Here is a 14,011-nt window from a genome sequence, read left to right as displayed (position 1 = left end):
CGTCAGAGCGGCTCACCATCACCGCTCGTTCTGTACTGACATTCTCGCCAGCGCCTCCCAACGCTTCATTAGCCTCCAGCGAGACAATCCAGCCTCCTCCCAGACTCTATTTACCCCTTCGTTCCCCGTCCACGACATTTCGCCTCCAAAGTGTTTGGGATTCACATCACTGGCGAGGATGTCCAGCAATCAGCAGGATAAATGGTTGTTGTTGTTGGAGTTGGGGGGGGGGGGAGCAGAAGCCTCCCTTATAGACACCGCTAACGCTGAATGGGGAACATTGATGCTTCTCCGGCCTGCTACCCCCCCACTGGCTTGGCCCTCTTTCCTTGGATTGTCATCCCCTGAATGGCCCTTTCAGGGGTTTGGGGGCTAAGATACAAAAACTCCTTCGGGGGGATGAAGGGACTGGACTTCTGAAAGTCTTAGCTGGACGCAAATGTTTAAGTTTCTTGACAGACTTTGTGGTGTCAGATCTTGATCTATGTTCTTGTTTTGGAAAAAAAATCCTTCAATATGGTTCGTTGGGCCTTCACTTTAGTCTGAAAATCTGTGTGGTACCTTCCAAAAATGTGTTTCAGCAATGATTTTTCTCATATTCCGCTTGCAAAGCCAAGTTCAGAGAAAGGAAAATATTCTGTTTTAGTATTTTCATCTTTGCTTGAGAGATCCTGGATTTGTCTTGTAATGTTTTTCAGCATGCATCTGTTTTATTTTATTTTTTCCTTTTTTTTTTTTTAGCTTAACTTTTTAACCTTGTTCCCACGTGTTCATGTCCCAGAGAACCAATACAACATATTTGCGGTTTGGAATCTGCAGAATCCCTTTTGTTTTTTTGTATCCTTTAATTGTTGAAAAAATACTCAGGCCAGAGCAATAAACATATTACTTTGGCCTCATCTTGTGGCGTCTATGTAGGAGTGAGTTGAGGTGTTTCATTCATACAAAAGTAATGCTTTTCTGCCATCTCATGGAATGTATAGGAAATTACACTAATACAGTATATATCAATCTTTTGGGGTATTTTTGCGACAGCCACCATTTATGAACTCTACTAGAGCAGATATGCCAAAAACTAATAAAAAAAAAACCTGAAAACTAATTTCAACAAAACTTTGTATATGGGAACTTATCACATTTTGGTGATTAAACTGCTTTCAAAACAAGGAGTCAGGAGAGGTTGGTGTGATAAGATGTGAGAATTCACGTCATACCCTTACTGTCTGTGCCTGGCACACACGGCTCGGCTCTGCTACCACCTCCCAAAGGCGTAATATTGCTGGGACAGCTTAGTATCCCCATTCCGTGCCAGTGCCTTTTTTTAAGGAGCAGCGATCAGGAACAAGGCAGAGAAATGCTGACTTTTCCAGACAGTGTAAGTGGGCCTTACGTCACAACACTATGGCATCAATAACCGCTTTCAAATTGGCTTCCGGGTTAACTAGTGCATCCGATTCGCAGGTGAATCCATCTTGCAGCAGCACCAACTGGCATCACTGGGCCAAATTACAACAATTTGTCTTCCCTGCTATAAAAGTCTGTCTGATGTCACTGAAGGATTACCCTGAGTGATTATCCTGTATCGTGGGGTGTGTTTAGAGTGATTCTTTCCTCCCTTATTTGCGATGGCAAAGCCTTATGTGTGCGGTCACCACTGAGTTAGGCCAAGCCACGAACTCCGTGATTGGGACGTGAAATGGAACAATAGCCATTTAGGAAGCTCACTGAAGCTTGTGCTGTCGCTGAACACAAATGGAGGCGCAACGGTTTGTGTTGGGTTTTTGGATAACGTTCTCATGAGTCATTCACCACAATCAAAATCTCAAGGAGAGTTTTTAACAGCAGTGTAGTTACTGGATAAACTGACAGTTAGCCTAGCTTTGGTGCGGCGGGCTGTCAAGCCAAGAGACTGAAAATCGCCCACCTCCGTCACGCGCTCTACTAAGTGAAATCCTGTACTATATTTATCGTTGTACCACCTTATGATTCCAGGGCATGCCCCAGCTGCCATGCGCCAAAGCGCTCTACAACTATGATGGCAAGGAGCCGGGCGACCTCAAGTTCAGCAAGGGCGATGTCATCATCCTGCGCCGGCAGGTGGACGAGAACTGGTACCACGGCGAGATGGGCGGCCTGCACGGCTTCTTCCCCACCAACTTTGTGCAAGTCATCAAGCCTCTGCCGCAGCCGCCGCCCCAGTGCAAGGCACTCTACGACTTTGAGCTCAAGGACAAGGAGGCAGACAAGGACTGCCTGCCGTTCGCCAAGGTAGCTGTTTCTCAAGTTTCTCTTTCGGTTAAAGCATCCTGAAGAAATGCATGATAATTACATTTTGTCTGGCTTCTTGATGAACGGCTGTAATTAGGCAAGGCATGACAAAAATACTGTGTATATATAGCGAGACCAGGCTCATTATGTGGAGACAGCAGTTTAGCTCAAGATAATACGGCAATTTGTCTCCATCTTGAAGTGAAACCATCAGTAGTCGACAAAAGTGGAATATAACAGCATGCAACTGCGCCAGATCATCTGGAGCAGTTCAAAATCAACATTGATCTAATAACATTAACAACAACAACAAAAAAACTAATACCCACCAGTATTTATTTATACCGATCACTACAGACATGTTTTACCCGTCAAAGTTGGCTATGAACAGGTTTTGCTCTGACCAACCAGTTAGAGGATGGAAAAATGCTGACGTCATTGAGGGCCGGTTCGCTGGTCCTGCGAGGATGCGAATTTGGAATCTGATTGGTTAACGACACAGTCTCATTGCCCAAGTTACATGGGCCAGCACTACTGATTCTGAAGGCACTGGGCAGATTACCTTGACATGGCATCACATTGAGGCTGTAATCTGATTGGTAACAAAAAAACCTAACAGACACATAGTGGGAGCGGTGCAGCCACGAGAAACACTGCTAATGAAAGATAATAGACTGTTTAGATTCATGTAATAAGTCATTTTCATGGAATAAATATTTTTGTTTTCCAGGATGACATTCTCACTGTCATCCGCCGGGTGGACGAGAACTGGGCGGAGGGAATGCTGGGAGACAAAATTGGAATTTTCCCCATCTCATACGTGGAGGTAAGAAAAACAGGCCGTGACAGAATTAGCAGTCGCCGAGTGCGCCGAGATCCAGGTCACCGCGTAGGTGGCTTCCTGTTCAAACACTTATTTTTAGAATTTTTTTGACAGTTTGGTGGAGAGCTCAGAAATAGCAGCACACGAAGCTATTAAAAAAAGTCTTTATTGTACTGTTTTCTTTGGGGCTCCGGTTGCTTTTATTGGGTTATTAGGAAATAGGAAGGAAATAAAAGGTAAGTTTACCATAGTAATTATATCTTCTGTCTTAACTTAGGGTGACTGTTCAAGCTCATCCTAACCTGATATGACTCCACCTGATATTTGGCACTCACTTCTGCCTGTCTTGATTTACTGGGCAGACGTGGAGACGATGAAGCGGCACCATGTTGGAGTCAAATGCTTCATTTTTATGTAGCGTAGACGGACCTGCTCGGGGGCAACGACGCTGGGAAGAGCCTGTGATTATAGTGCTTTTGCTTTTGCTTTGAGCCGCACACATCAGAGCACCTGAAACGGGTCACAAAGTCGACAGTTTCATAGCTGGCTCGTTAATATCCCCTGTGAGGATTGGGAAGGCCTGTTGATAGGATTCTTCCACACCAAACTGCTTCAACAGTTGACTGATTAACACTCAGGCTCTTGGGAAAGCCGGCTGGAACGGAATATGCACAAACCGATTTTTAAAATATTATGTGTGTTATTGCTGCTCTTACAGCGTGTGGTATTCTCCAAATTAGATGTGCAACAGTCAACCTCTAATCCGCTAGAAAATGAATCGACAAATGTTTTGCTCATCGGTAATAATTTACATTGTTTCACTTAAAAATTGTCCAAAGCCTCTAATTTTCAGCCTCTCAACAGTAAATATTCTGCGGTTTCTGTATTCCTCCATAAAAGCAGACAGTTTATCTTTGTGTTTAATCAAAATAAGACATTTGCAAACATCTTTTGCTTAAAACTATCAACATTTTTGCCTGAATCAAAAGTGTATGTTGTGTATTTTCTGTACCGTCAATGTGAAATATCTTGTTTTTTAATAAACGGCTGGAAATTAAAAAAATTTTTTTAATCCGATTCATCGAAAAAATAGTCTGTTATTAATGTAAATGTTTGTTGGCACCCTACTTCAAATGGAAAATACAAACAAGAAGAGGAGGAGGAGGAGGAGTAGTAGTAGTAGAAGAAATAGAAAAGCTATGCTAACTGTTAGCTTGTCTAGTCACTGGAAATCCTTCCCCTTTTCATTTTCTATTGTGGTGAACGAATTGTAAGATATGTTATACACCACTAAACCTGAACTCATCATGCTCAAATTCTGCCTGATTGTTGGTATGTGTCTACCACACTTAAGCCTGCTCTCCCCTTCCATTTTCCTCTCGCTCCTAGTTCAACTCTGCGGCCCGGCAGCTCATCGAGTCGGACAAGCCCGCCGACCCCAACGGCGAGTCGGGCGAGGGGGCCTCATCGGGGCCCCAGAGCAACGGCGGCCATCGGGACAAGAAGAACAGCAAGAAGCGACATTCCTTCACCTCCCTCACCATGTCCCACAAGCCCATGCTGGCTCCGCCCCCGCAACGCCACTCCATGGAGATCAGCGGCCCGGTGCTCATCAGCTCCAGCAACCCCACTGCCGCCGCCCGCATAGGCGAGATCAGCGGGGGGCTTTCCTGCAGCGCACCTTCACAGGTAACATGCTGAGAGCACTCAGGAGGAAACTACAGACTTTTGCCTTGCACCCCAACTAGAATGCATATTTTTTAGAGTATCCTTATTTCCTGTAATGGAAGCACCAAAGCACTACTTTTCTCCAAACAAACCCTCTGAGCTCGCTTTAATATAGTTCCTTGGTGTCAAGATGCCACATGATGGCAGCAAAGTAGTTGGCCTGAGCACAAAAAATGAAAACAGGTGATCTGCCTCATGTCACAACCCTCCGCAAAATTTTGTTCAGTGCTTTGTGCCGATATGAAGCATCCAGGCAAAAACACAGGACGGACATGTGACATAATGCCAGCAAGGCTCCCTCCTAGGATTCAAGCAATACGTGGCTGCATGACTCCACTCGCCTGTGAAAAACGTCTTCAGGCCTCCGGGTCCCCGCGGAGCGAGCCAGACATGACAGCAGCTGCTTTATGGTCGCCAGCTGCCGGAGGTTTTGGACGTGGTTAGACACGCTCGCAGACGTGCCAATTTGTCTGAGGCCGCCTGCGCTGTGAATAGACCCAAATAGGCGGACAGCCTCAGTTAAGGTGTTTAAAGAGCACTAAAATAATAAAGAGGAGCGAAGGAATGCACTAATCGCTCTGTGAGTTACATTGTGAAAAACCCAAACAGGAACCCCCCAAAACTCACTAAAGTTACCAAAAAAAAAAAAAAAGACTAGCCCCCACATCGATTTCACCATCGAGCACAAAATTCTGTGACCATGTCTATCATAACAGGACACATGAAAAAGTGTCAAGGACCCATGCCAGAAATTGACATTTTGGTTTAAACCAGTCATTTGGGGCAAATTCCAAATCTGGTACTCGAAGAACTTCCTTGATGAACACCCGATATGCTGCGGGATATTATCCAATTTCGTTTAATTGGTTAACTAATCATTGTGCATGGAATTAGGGAATTTATGCGTAAATTGAGATGAGATCATTTCAGTAACAGTATACTTTTTTTTGGCACATATTTGTTTGACGGTGCGCCGTGAAGTATTTCTCATGTAAAATGTCTGCCTTTGCTCAATACAGGTTGGGAAATACTGTGCTAGACAGTTGAGCCATGCTCAATTGCAAAGCTTTTATTGTCCAATGTGGATGGAGCACAGTGTCAGTTTGATCATTTCAAGGATTCACTGTAAAAAATATTTTTGTTGTTTCATTTTAATCTGTCCCCATGGAAAGTAGAAAGCAGGTAGAGCTGTAGCCCTACAGTCTTTTTAAGACCAATCATGGCACAGCTTCAGAAAAGAGGGGAGCCGTGATTGGTCGTTACCTGAGCCCTGAACTACTGTGAGGTCATTTTCAGTCGACAGCAAGTGACAAAATGCCCGCCCCCTGCGAAAAACTGGTTGACTTTGCTGCTTAACTCATAGTCCACAAATGCAATATTAATCAGGATGCCGTTTAGACTAGTGGAAGCGCAGAGAACATATTTATTATGCAGAACATTTTTGGCTCGACTTCCTCTTTAAAATTGCGGACTACAGTATCACTCGAATCAAGTCATGTGACTTGAACCCTAAAGCTCTGTAATCAATTAAAAAGTACATTTCCAAGATGTCCCCTTTAACAAAAGTAAAAGCAATCAAATCTTCCCACATAAGCATAAAATGGTGATGAAAAATTAGTCGTCGGTATGTGAAAGCAATTGTTTGTGTGTGAACGAACAGGCAAAGCACATATAAAAACATATTTTTAATGCGGAATTGGCCTTTGGGAAATATGTGTTTATGCCACACACAATAGAGACGCTGACGACCACAAAGCGCACCACCACCCTCCTCCCACCTCCACCTTACTGATCTTTCCAGCAGGCAGACAAAAGACAACAAAGGTCAGCTACCGTCGCTCAGGGGAGGATTTTGGAAACCAACACGCCTGCTGTCAAAGTGCCGCCGTTGACGCCATAAAGCAAAAATCACGTCAGGTCTGGCAGGGAAATGACTCGTAGAGACATTTGAGAGACTGCAGATGCAGTTGGAGGTTCACCTTAAGAGGCGTCCCGACCTGGTGCAGTCATGCGTGGGGAGAGCGAGCGAGCGAGCGCACAGGCCACAGGGAGATATTGTGCCAGCGACACTGGGGCCTTGTTACCACGACACCGCCGCGCTCTCACGCGCACGGCGGGCCAATCGGGTGGCGCGTGTGTCACCTGATGGCGGTCGGCCAATCGGAAGCGTTGAGGTCGCCATTTCGACGAGACGCACCATCACACAATGTGACACCCCGGTGAAACTGTGCCTTCTGTTATTAGGATATTGGACATTGGATCGGCAGAGGGCAAAGTATGTCCTGGGGGCCACGTATGACCCGTGCTGTTCATTAATTGTACTTTTATCAAGAGTCTTATAATATTTGTTGCATTAACCCTCCTTGTTTAAACATTAATCCTTTACAGTAGGTTCCAATTGTGACGTTTTGTTATTGTAGAACTCTAATATAGATGCTCGTTCGCAAGCAGAGCCGTGATTGGTCGTTACCTGAGCCCTAACAACTGTGATGTCATTTTCAGTCGACAAAAGTGACAAAATTGCCGCCCGCTGAGATGGATAAAAACGGGTGGAATTTTCTGCTTAAGTCATATTCCACAAACACAATATTAATCAGAATGCCGTGTTTAGACTAGTGGGGCCACTTAGAATGTATTATCGTAAAGAAAACTTTGGACTTGACTTCTACTTTATGTTTTTTCCCCAATGAATCCAAATCATTTGCATTTGTCACGTGTGCGTGGAATTTGCCGTCATGTTATGAGCCTCATTTGTCCTCTGTTTGAAAGGTACACATTTGCACAACCGGACTGATAGTGACACCGCCCCCGAGCAGTCCCGTCACCACGGCAACGGTCTTCACGTTTCCTTCTGAGAACAGCTACACACCCATTCCACTGGTAGGTTTAGACCTCTGCCGAGGCAAGGGGAAGGCGTGTTCAATTGTTGCCACAGGCTTTTGTGTCGATTGTTTCACAAATATTTCAAGGCCAAATATTATGAAAATGTGCTTTTGAATTGCTTGTATACAAACAGTTGTGTCTCTGGAGTGCCTATAACCATCAAGTATTGAAATTATACAACCGAGTAAATCCTTTGTGGTCACTGTTATACAACATCGGAAGATATAAGAATAAGAAATAAGATATAAGTATAATAAAGTAGATGGTAAAATTATTATATGTGACAGTCGCTAGTTGGTTCGGAAAAGTCTCCAAACTGAGGTGAGCATTTTTGTGTCTTCATATTTGTCGATCCCTGATGTGTTGGCATTTCCCCCCAAAAATGATAGAAGGAGAAAGTACTTTGTAAGTTATTAAAAGTCATATATTATGTCTGCCATCTAGCTGTGAACATGGTTATTACATCTTAAAACAGCTCACGACAGTCAACCTTTTTATTTTCAAAAATTCATGGAGGGCAACTCCAGGTCCCTGCTTTAGATGCTCGCCTAGTCTCACGAGTTATGCAATCAAAATTGAGCAAAATCACCCTCTTTCTGCACATTTCTGCTGTAAAAAAAAAAAAAAAAAAAAAAAAAGTGACAATAATAGCTCTCAGCCTACACAAAAGCACACACAAACTTCCTGTGCGTGCGTGCGTGTGTACACGCTGGCATGCCGAGTTGGTGAATGAGCAGGAATGCGCACACAAAAGGTGGAGCTCTCCGCTTCACTTGGGAGCCCTACGTGATGTTTTTGTACAGATGATTCCTGCAGCCCGCAGGCGGCCTAATTATCTCAGCCCCAGCGTCGCCAGTCGACCGTAACACGCTCGGACCCTCGTGCGCATACCGCTCGGCTGGCTGAAGCGGTGCGTTGTGGTGTCGTGGACACTATCACACGACTGCTGGCTTTGTCGACTTGTTAACAGGTTGTTGGTGACCTCACCGTAGAGCTGCGCGAACTAGACAGGCACTCGCATGTGGATACAATTATGGCGCTTAAAGGGTAAAAAGGGGGATTTTGCCATCGTTACAAGCGCCAAGATGAGTTGATCCAAGTCGTGATTTGTCATTTCATATGGTCCGCGTTAAATTCTGGGACGCCGGCTCTGCCGCTTGTACAGCTGCGCCATCTCCTAGCAACAAACAAACAAGCCCAGAGTACAAAATGGAAGGCAAAGTGGAGGTCAGTTGGACGTGCTTTGTCATTTCTAAACAAACTGGGCTCCAAACATTTTCCCACCGATGGTCCGTTTCGGCATTCGTCACGTTATGCTTATGAAACATGCTAAAAGCAACCCAAGCTCAAGATATGCTAAGCGGTAAAAGCCCACATGACAAAGTAAATATCTACTTGGATTAGGGCAATACTCTGGAAAAGGACTATAACCTTTACATTTAAACGTAATCTGACTTTCTCAAAACTTTTTAATTGACATCCAACTTTTTAATGGTTCACTAAGTGCACATCTTGCTGTTCTCTAACAAGGAGCTGAACGGCAAAATTGTGCTGCCTTTTTGTGACTCTTCCCGTCTCATTATATATTAATCTTTATTGAATAAATGCTGAAATGGCTCTTAATGTGTTTTTTCAAGAAGATAAATAACTATATGATTGTATTTTATAAAATGTAGTAATTACATAACTGAACAGAATGTGAATTATTGAACAGATTTAGGCACCTTTTCTTCTTCAACTTAATCATCATTGGGATGCTCCTTTTGATGTACAGCCTCGGCCACCTGAAGGCAGTATACTTCATAAATACAGATATACTCCTGTAAGCCGCAGTAATAGTAGTGTTCACAGAGGATAAAGAATATGTGCCTGTATGTATTGCTATATTGTCTGTCGATGTGTAGTCCCACCATTTGTGTTCAAATATCTATTGCTGAACAGGTTTTAACATTGCGACACTGATGCTATCTGTTAGCCCACGTTTTGCATTGCTAGCATTAAGCTAATTGTACTATTCTGAGGCAAAGTTTTGTGGCTGTTTTGAATACTCAAGGTGTTATTCATTTCCATTCTTGTTTAGCTTGACAGTAAACGTCAACTGGGTGTGGCAATAAACAGCTTGAGGTCTCTTTTTTTGTTTTTGAAGAATTGTTCACTGTTGTTGTTCTTTATCTGCCAAACTACTACCTTTTGTGATTTGGGTTGGGGCTCACTGCCATCACTCAGCGCATCTTAAATTTATGCTTAAGTCAAAGCAAAAAAAAAAACAAAACAAATCAATCGAATATAGGCTCATAAGCTGGATATTAAGTATATTGAATGCCGACTTGCCATACAACCCTGCTTTCTAACAAACCTGTTCCCACATATAATGCAAAGGCACTCAAGTTACTGGTTTCTGTTTACCGGCCGATATCGACGGAACTGTGGCGGATTGTCATAATAATAATAATAATAATAATGACCACCTTCACGGTTCTTTCTCTTGTCATCCCCACAGGACGCTCTCCCGCCGCCGCCGCCTCCTCCGCCACAGTCGTCCGCCGGAGGCGCTGGGTACTCGCTGGTGGCGGGGCAACGACCCTCCCCCAGCGTCGGCGACCAGGGCGGCAGACAAAGACCCACAGTGTGAGTTGGAAAAGCAGTCGTGCCGCCTATGAAAGCCGCCCGCCGTCCATCCGGTTTCCGTCGCGCTTGTCCTCGTGAGGTTCGCGGGTGAGCTCTAGTCTCGTTGGACCCAGAAATGGTCTTATGAATTTACCATCAAAAGATACCATTTTTGTACAGTTTACATAACGTTTTATTACCTCGTGACCGCCCATTTTAAAATCAAACGTGGCACTTGAGCGGGTGGCGGTTCCTCTTGGGTCCCATGTGAAGTTCCGTGAGTCCCCCTTGCCTTGAAAACCTCCCCCAAGGCAGCACACTCATACCTGCTTAGAATTAGATGACCCCCCCCCCCTTCACCCACCCCCCCGAGCCTGTTCTGCCGCCGCCATCTGCGTCCGCTTTTGCACACACGTCTCCCTGGGATTTCATGCCGACAACATCCCAGCTGTGACTCCTCGCCGGCTGTGACCCACAAATTCCGTGTCACGGGGTTGAGGGGCTGTGGCATCTCTCCCGGAGGCTCTGCATTGTGAGGAAAAGGCAAACTTCCTGTGTTTGCTTCTAACGGAGTGCGTCTTTGATGTGTTTGTTTTGCGGCCGCAGCTATGTGGCCATGTTCCCCTACGCCCCCCGCAAGGACGACGAGCTGGAGCTGAGGAAGGGCGAGATGTTCCTGGTGCTGGAGCGCTGTCAGGACGGCTGGTTCAAGGGCACCTCCATGCACACCGGCAAGATCGGTGTTTTCCCCGGGAACTACATGAGTCCAGTCAGCAGGTCGGTTGGAGGTTAACAGGTTTTTGTTTTTATGCGGCTTAGTTTTTGAAGCGGGCCTGCCAAAGTGGGACGTAATCCATCCGCTCGGGCCAGGCCAATAAAAGTGTTGCTTGGGCGCCATCTTGTGGATTCTTGGCACCAAGGAACGAGAGTTTTTCAAGATTTGATTTGATTTTGTTTTTATTTGCGTGGAAAAATTGGAGATGCGGTCGCTGCGTGGTGGCCCTGATCTTGACTCGCTTCACAAGATGGAATAGTTAGTGAGCAATTCTTCCAAAATGAGGCTACAAGCTTGCTGTAATGCAACTCCTAATTTAAGTTTACTGTCAAACTAAACAAAACAACAAGAATTACACATTGTATATTTATTTAAAACCAACAGCTTTTGCCATATGGCAACTGTCAGCTAGTGGCAATTTATAGATATTACTGTTAAGAAGAAATAAAAATGAAGCCATCTTTTTTCCTATGTTATGGTTATCATCACACTTTTCCCATTTGCAATGGCTTTGACCCTTCTGTAGTGGCTTCACAAAGAAAAATGCAAAGAGAACCTTTGCAGCCATCTCACATAAAGATTGTTTGAGCTCCAGGTTCGGCTTTCGTGTCCGTTTTCATGCAGAATCTAATCCCGATTGCACATTTGGAAGCAATTGCAATCCATGCAAAAGCCACTTAACATGCCCAAATGTCCAAGTTCCTCAGATCAGGTTGTAGTTTGTCATGTCACAACGTTTTATTCCCCTGGATCCTATTTGGAATCTGTAAGACATTTTTCCTTCCTTTAGATCCTCGATTTGTATTCACTCATCTGTGTGTGTGTTTGTGTGTGGTTTGTAACATAGCCTACGCTCGCACCCCCCATTTAGGACGGCGTCGGGGAGTAGCCAGGCCAAGGTGCCCATGAGCCTGTGCACGCAGGCGGGCAGAGGGATCACCATCGTCAGCCCGTCGTCCGTCCACCATGTAGCCGTGGCGGCGGGTCCCGACTCTGCCAAACATCCTCCCGCCGTGAACTCGGTCGCCGCCGCTGCCGCTGTTCAGCCCACGGTGGCGGTAACAGCGGCCCAGACGGCCACTGGCCAGCAGCCCAAAGTGCCACTCCACGTCAGCTCGCAGATGACGGTGAATCAGGCTCGCAATGCCGTCAGGACAGGTACAGTTGCTCCAATGGGACTTGAGGTCTCAACTAGCAACCAAGTTTAGCCTGGGTTATTAGTCATTAGTTATGGAATAACATCTAGGTCAATTACATTTTTGGAATATTTAGCTGTCTTTCTAATAGCAAAGACGAATCCAAGTTTTTCCTTCTGTTTTCAGCCGCATGCCACGGTCAGGACCGGCCCACCGCAGCAATCCCGCCCATCCAGTCGGCGCCAGCCGGAACCTACCTCCCGCACCTCAACGCGTGCCCCCAGCCCTCCCCCGGCCCCGCTCAGGGCTGCGCCCGGGCGGCAGTGGCGCTGGGGTGCGCTGCCGCCTCCCTCACCCCGCCCAACGTCAGCGCCGCCTCCCTGGAGGGTGACGCCTTGAGGCCGGTGCCCATCCTCGCCGGGAACGGTGCTGCTCTCGGTGCCGCCGCGACCAGTGCAGCCCTGGCATGCCGCCTGGACAAGGACATCAAGGTAGGAAACGAAGTGCCAGCCATTTTCTAAAGCAGTTCCTTCTTTTTTTTAGGAAAGTGCAATATCAATCGCTTGTCTGCAAAAGTTGAAGTGAGACAACTGGACTCTTCGTAGTTGTTCAAGACCCAACAGCATTAGATTACCATGACCTGGTTGAATGAGACATCAGTAGTTTGTCTTCTCTTTCGGAAAGTGCAACAGCATCCATCTCTTTTTTATTGATTTTTTTTAAGTAAAGTGCAACAGCACTAATTTGGCTTCTTTTTAAGAAGGTACAACATAATTTGTTTGATGTTTACCAAAGTCCCACATCAATAGTTTGTCTTTTGTTTAGGAAAGTGCTACATCAGTAGTGTGTCTTCTTATTGGAAAGTGCATCATCAATAGTTTGTCTACTTTTTTGGAAAGTGCCACATCAGTAGTCTGTCGTCTTTTTGGGAAAGTGCAACATCAGTAGTTTTTCTTCTTTTTTGTGGAAACTACAACACCAATAGTCTCGTCTTTTTAGGAAAGTGCTAGATCAATAGTTAGTCTATTTTTTGGTACAGTACAACACCAATAGAGTGTCTTTTATTTACAAAGTGCAACATCAATAGTTAGCCTTTCTCAGAAAGTTCATCATCAGTGGATTTTCGTCTTTTCAGGAAAGGGCCACACCAATATTTTTTCTATGTTTCGTTTCATCTTTTAAGAAAGTGCAAAATCAATGGTTTTTCTATTTTTAGAGAGAAAAGAAAAGTCTTCTGAAGCTGCTGTCCAATAAGAAGAAGTCTCGTCAGTCGCCGCCTTCCTCGCCCACGCTGGAGGCGGAGCAAGCCGCCTCCGGAGAGATCCCCCAAGGCGCCTCGGGTCCCGAGGTCTCCCTTCCCTCCGGCCCGGATCCCGCCGCCGTCGCCGCCTCTCCATCTCCATCCACAGCTTCCTCTTCCTCGTCAGACCCCGCCTCCCATCGGAGGAACGCCGCCTTGGATGGAGGCGCTCCTATCGCTCCTCCTCCTCGCCAGCCGTGCTCCTCATTGTCATCGCTGCAGCATGACACACGGCCCATCATCTGCGAGAGGTACCTGACGGATAGACAGCATTGGTTTTTTTAAAGAATTTATTTTATTTGCAACAGAGTCCGAGTCACTTATTTTTGAGCTCCGATGTGATACCTCAGCAACGCGTTAAAAAAGAAAAAAAAAAAGGGAGCGCATTCAAATTTTCCCGACTGTCGTGTTTGTAAGTAAACAAAATCTTTTCATTGCACAAATTAGTGATGCAAACAAATGACATTTCAATATCCCGTCTTGATAAACAC

At 45.5% G+C, this 14,011-nt stretch overlaps 1 protein-coding gene across 3 annotated transcripts in view; it reads left to right on the top strand.

Moving 5' to 3' along the window:
• sh3rf1 (SH3 domain containing ring finger 1) overlaps positions 1–14,011 on the top strand; it is a 36,654-nt gene that overhangs the window by 19,977 nt on the left and 2,666 nt on the right. The window contains exons 3-11 of one of the 3 annotated variants that reach the window (XM_086047964.1): positions 2,005–2,268; positions 2,999–3,094; positions 4,481–4,780; positions 7,589–7,699; positions 10,203–10,330; positions 10,916–11,086; positions 11,932–12,242; positions 12,407–12,711; positions 13,437–13,775. In XM_086047964.1, the coding sequence (XP_085904090.1) occupies positions 2,005–2,268; positions 2,999–3,094; positions 4,481–4,780; positions 7,589–7,699; positions 10,203–10,330; positions 10,916–11,086; positions 11,932–12,242; positions 12,407–12,711; positions 13,437–13,775 (2,025 nt within the window). Of the gene's footprint in view, positions 1–1,992; positions 2,269–2,998; positions 3,095–4,480; positions 4,781–7,588; positions 7,700–10,202; positions 10,331–10,915; positions 11,087–11,931; positions 12,243–12,406; positions 12,712–13,436; positions 13,776–14,011 lie in introns of all 3 variants that reach the window. The other 2 variants (XM_086047965.1, XM_086047963.1) reach the window with 2 other exon arrangements.

Source organism: Filicampus tigris, chromosome 12 (assembly GCF_054856515.1).
Source record: "Filicampus tigris isolate MCC_2025a chromosome 12, RoL_Ftig_1.0, whole genome shotgun sequence".
NCBI classification, from domain to species: domain Eukaryota; kingdom Metazoa; phylum Chordata; class Actinopteri; order Syngnathiformes; family Syngnathidae; genus Filicampus; species Filicampus tigris.
The sequence above is the reverse complement of the archived record's forward strand: the minus strand, read 5'-3'. Positions and strand labels throughout refer to the sequence as shown.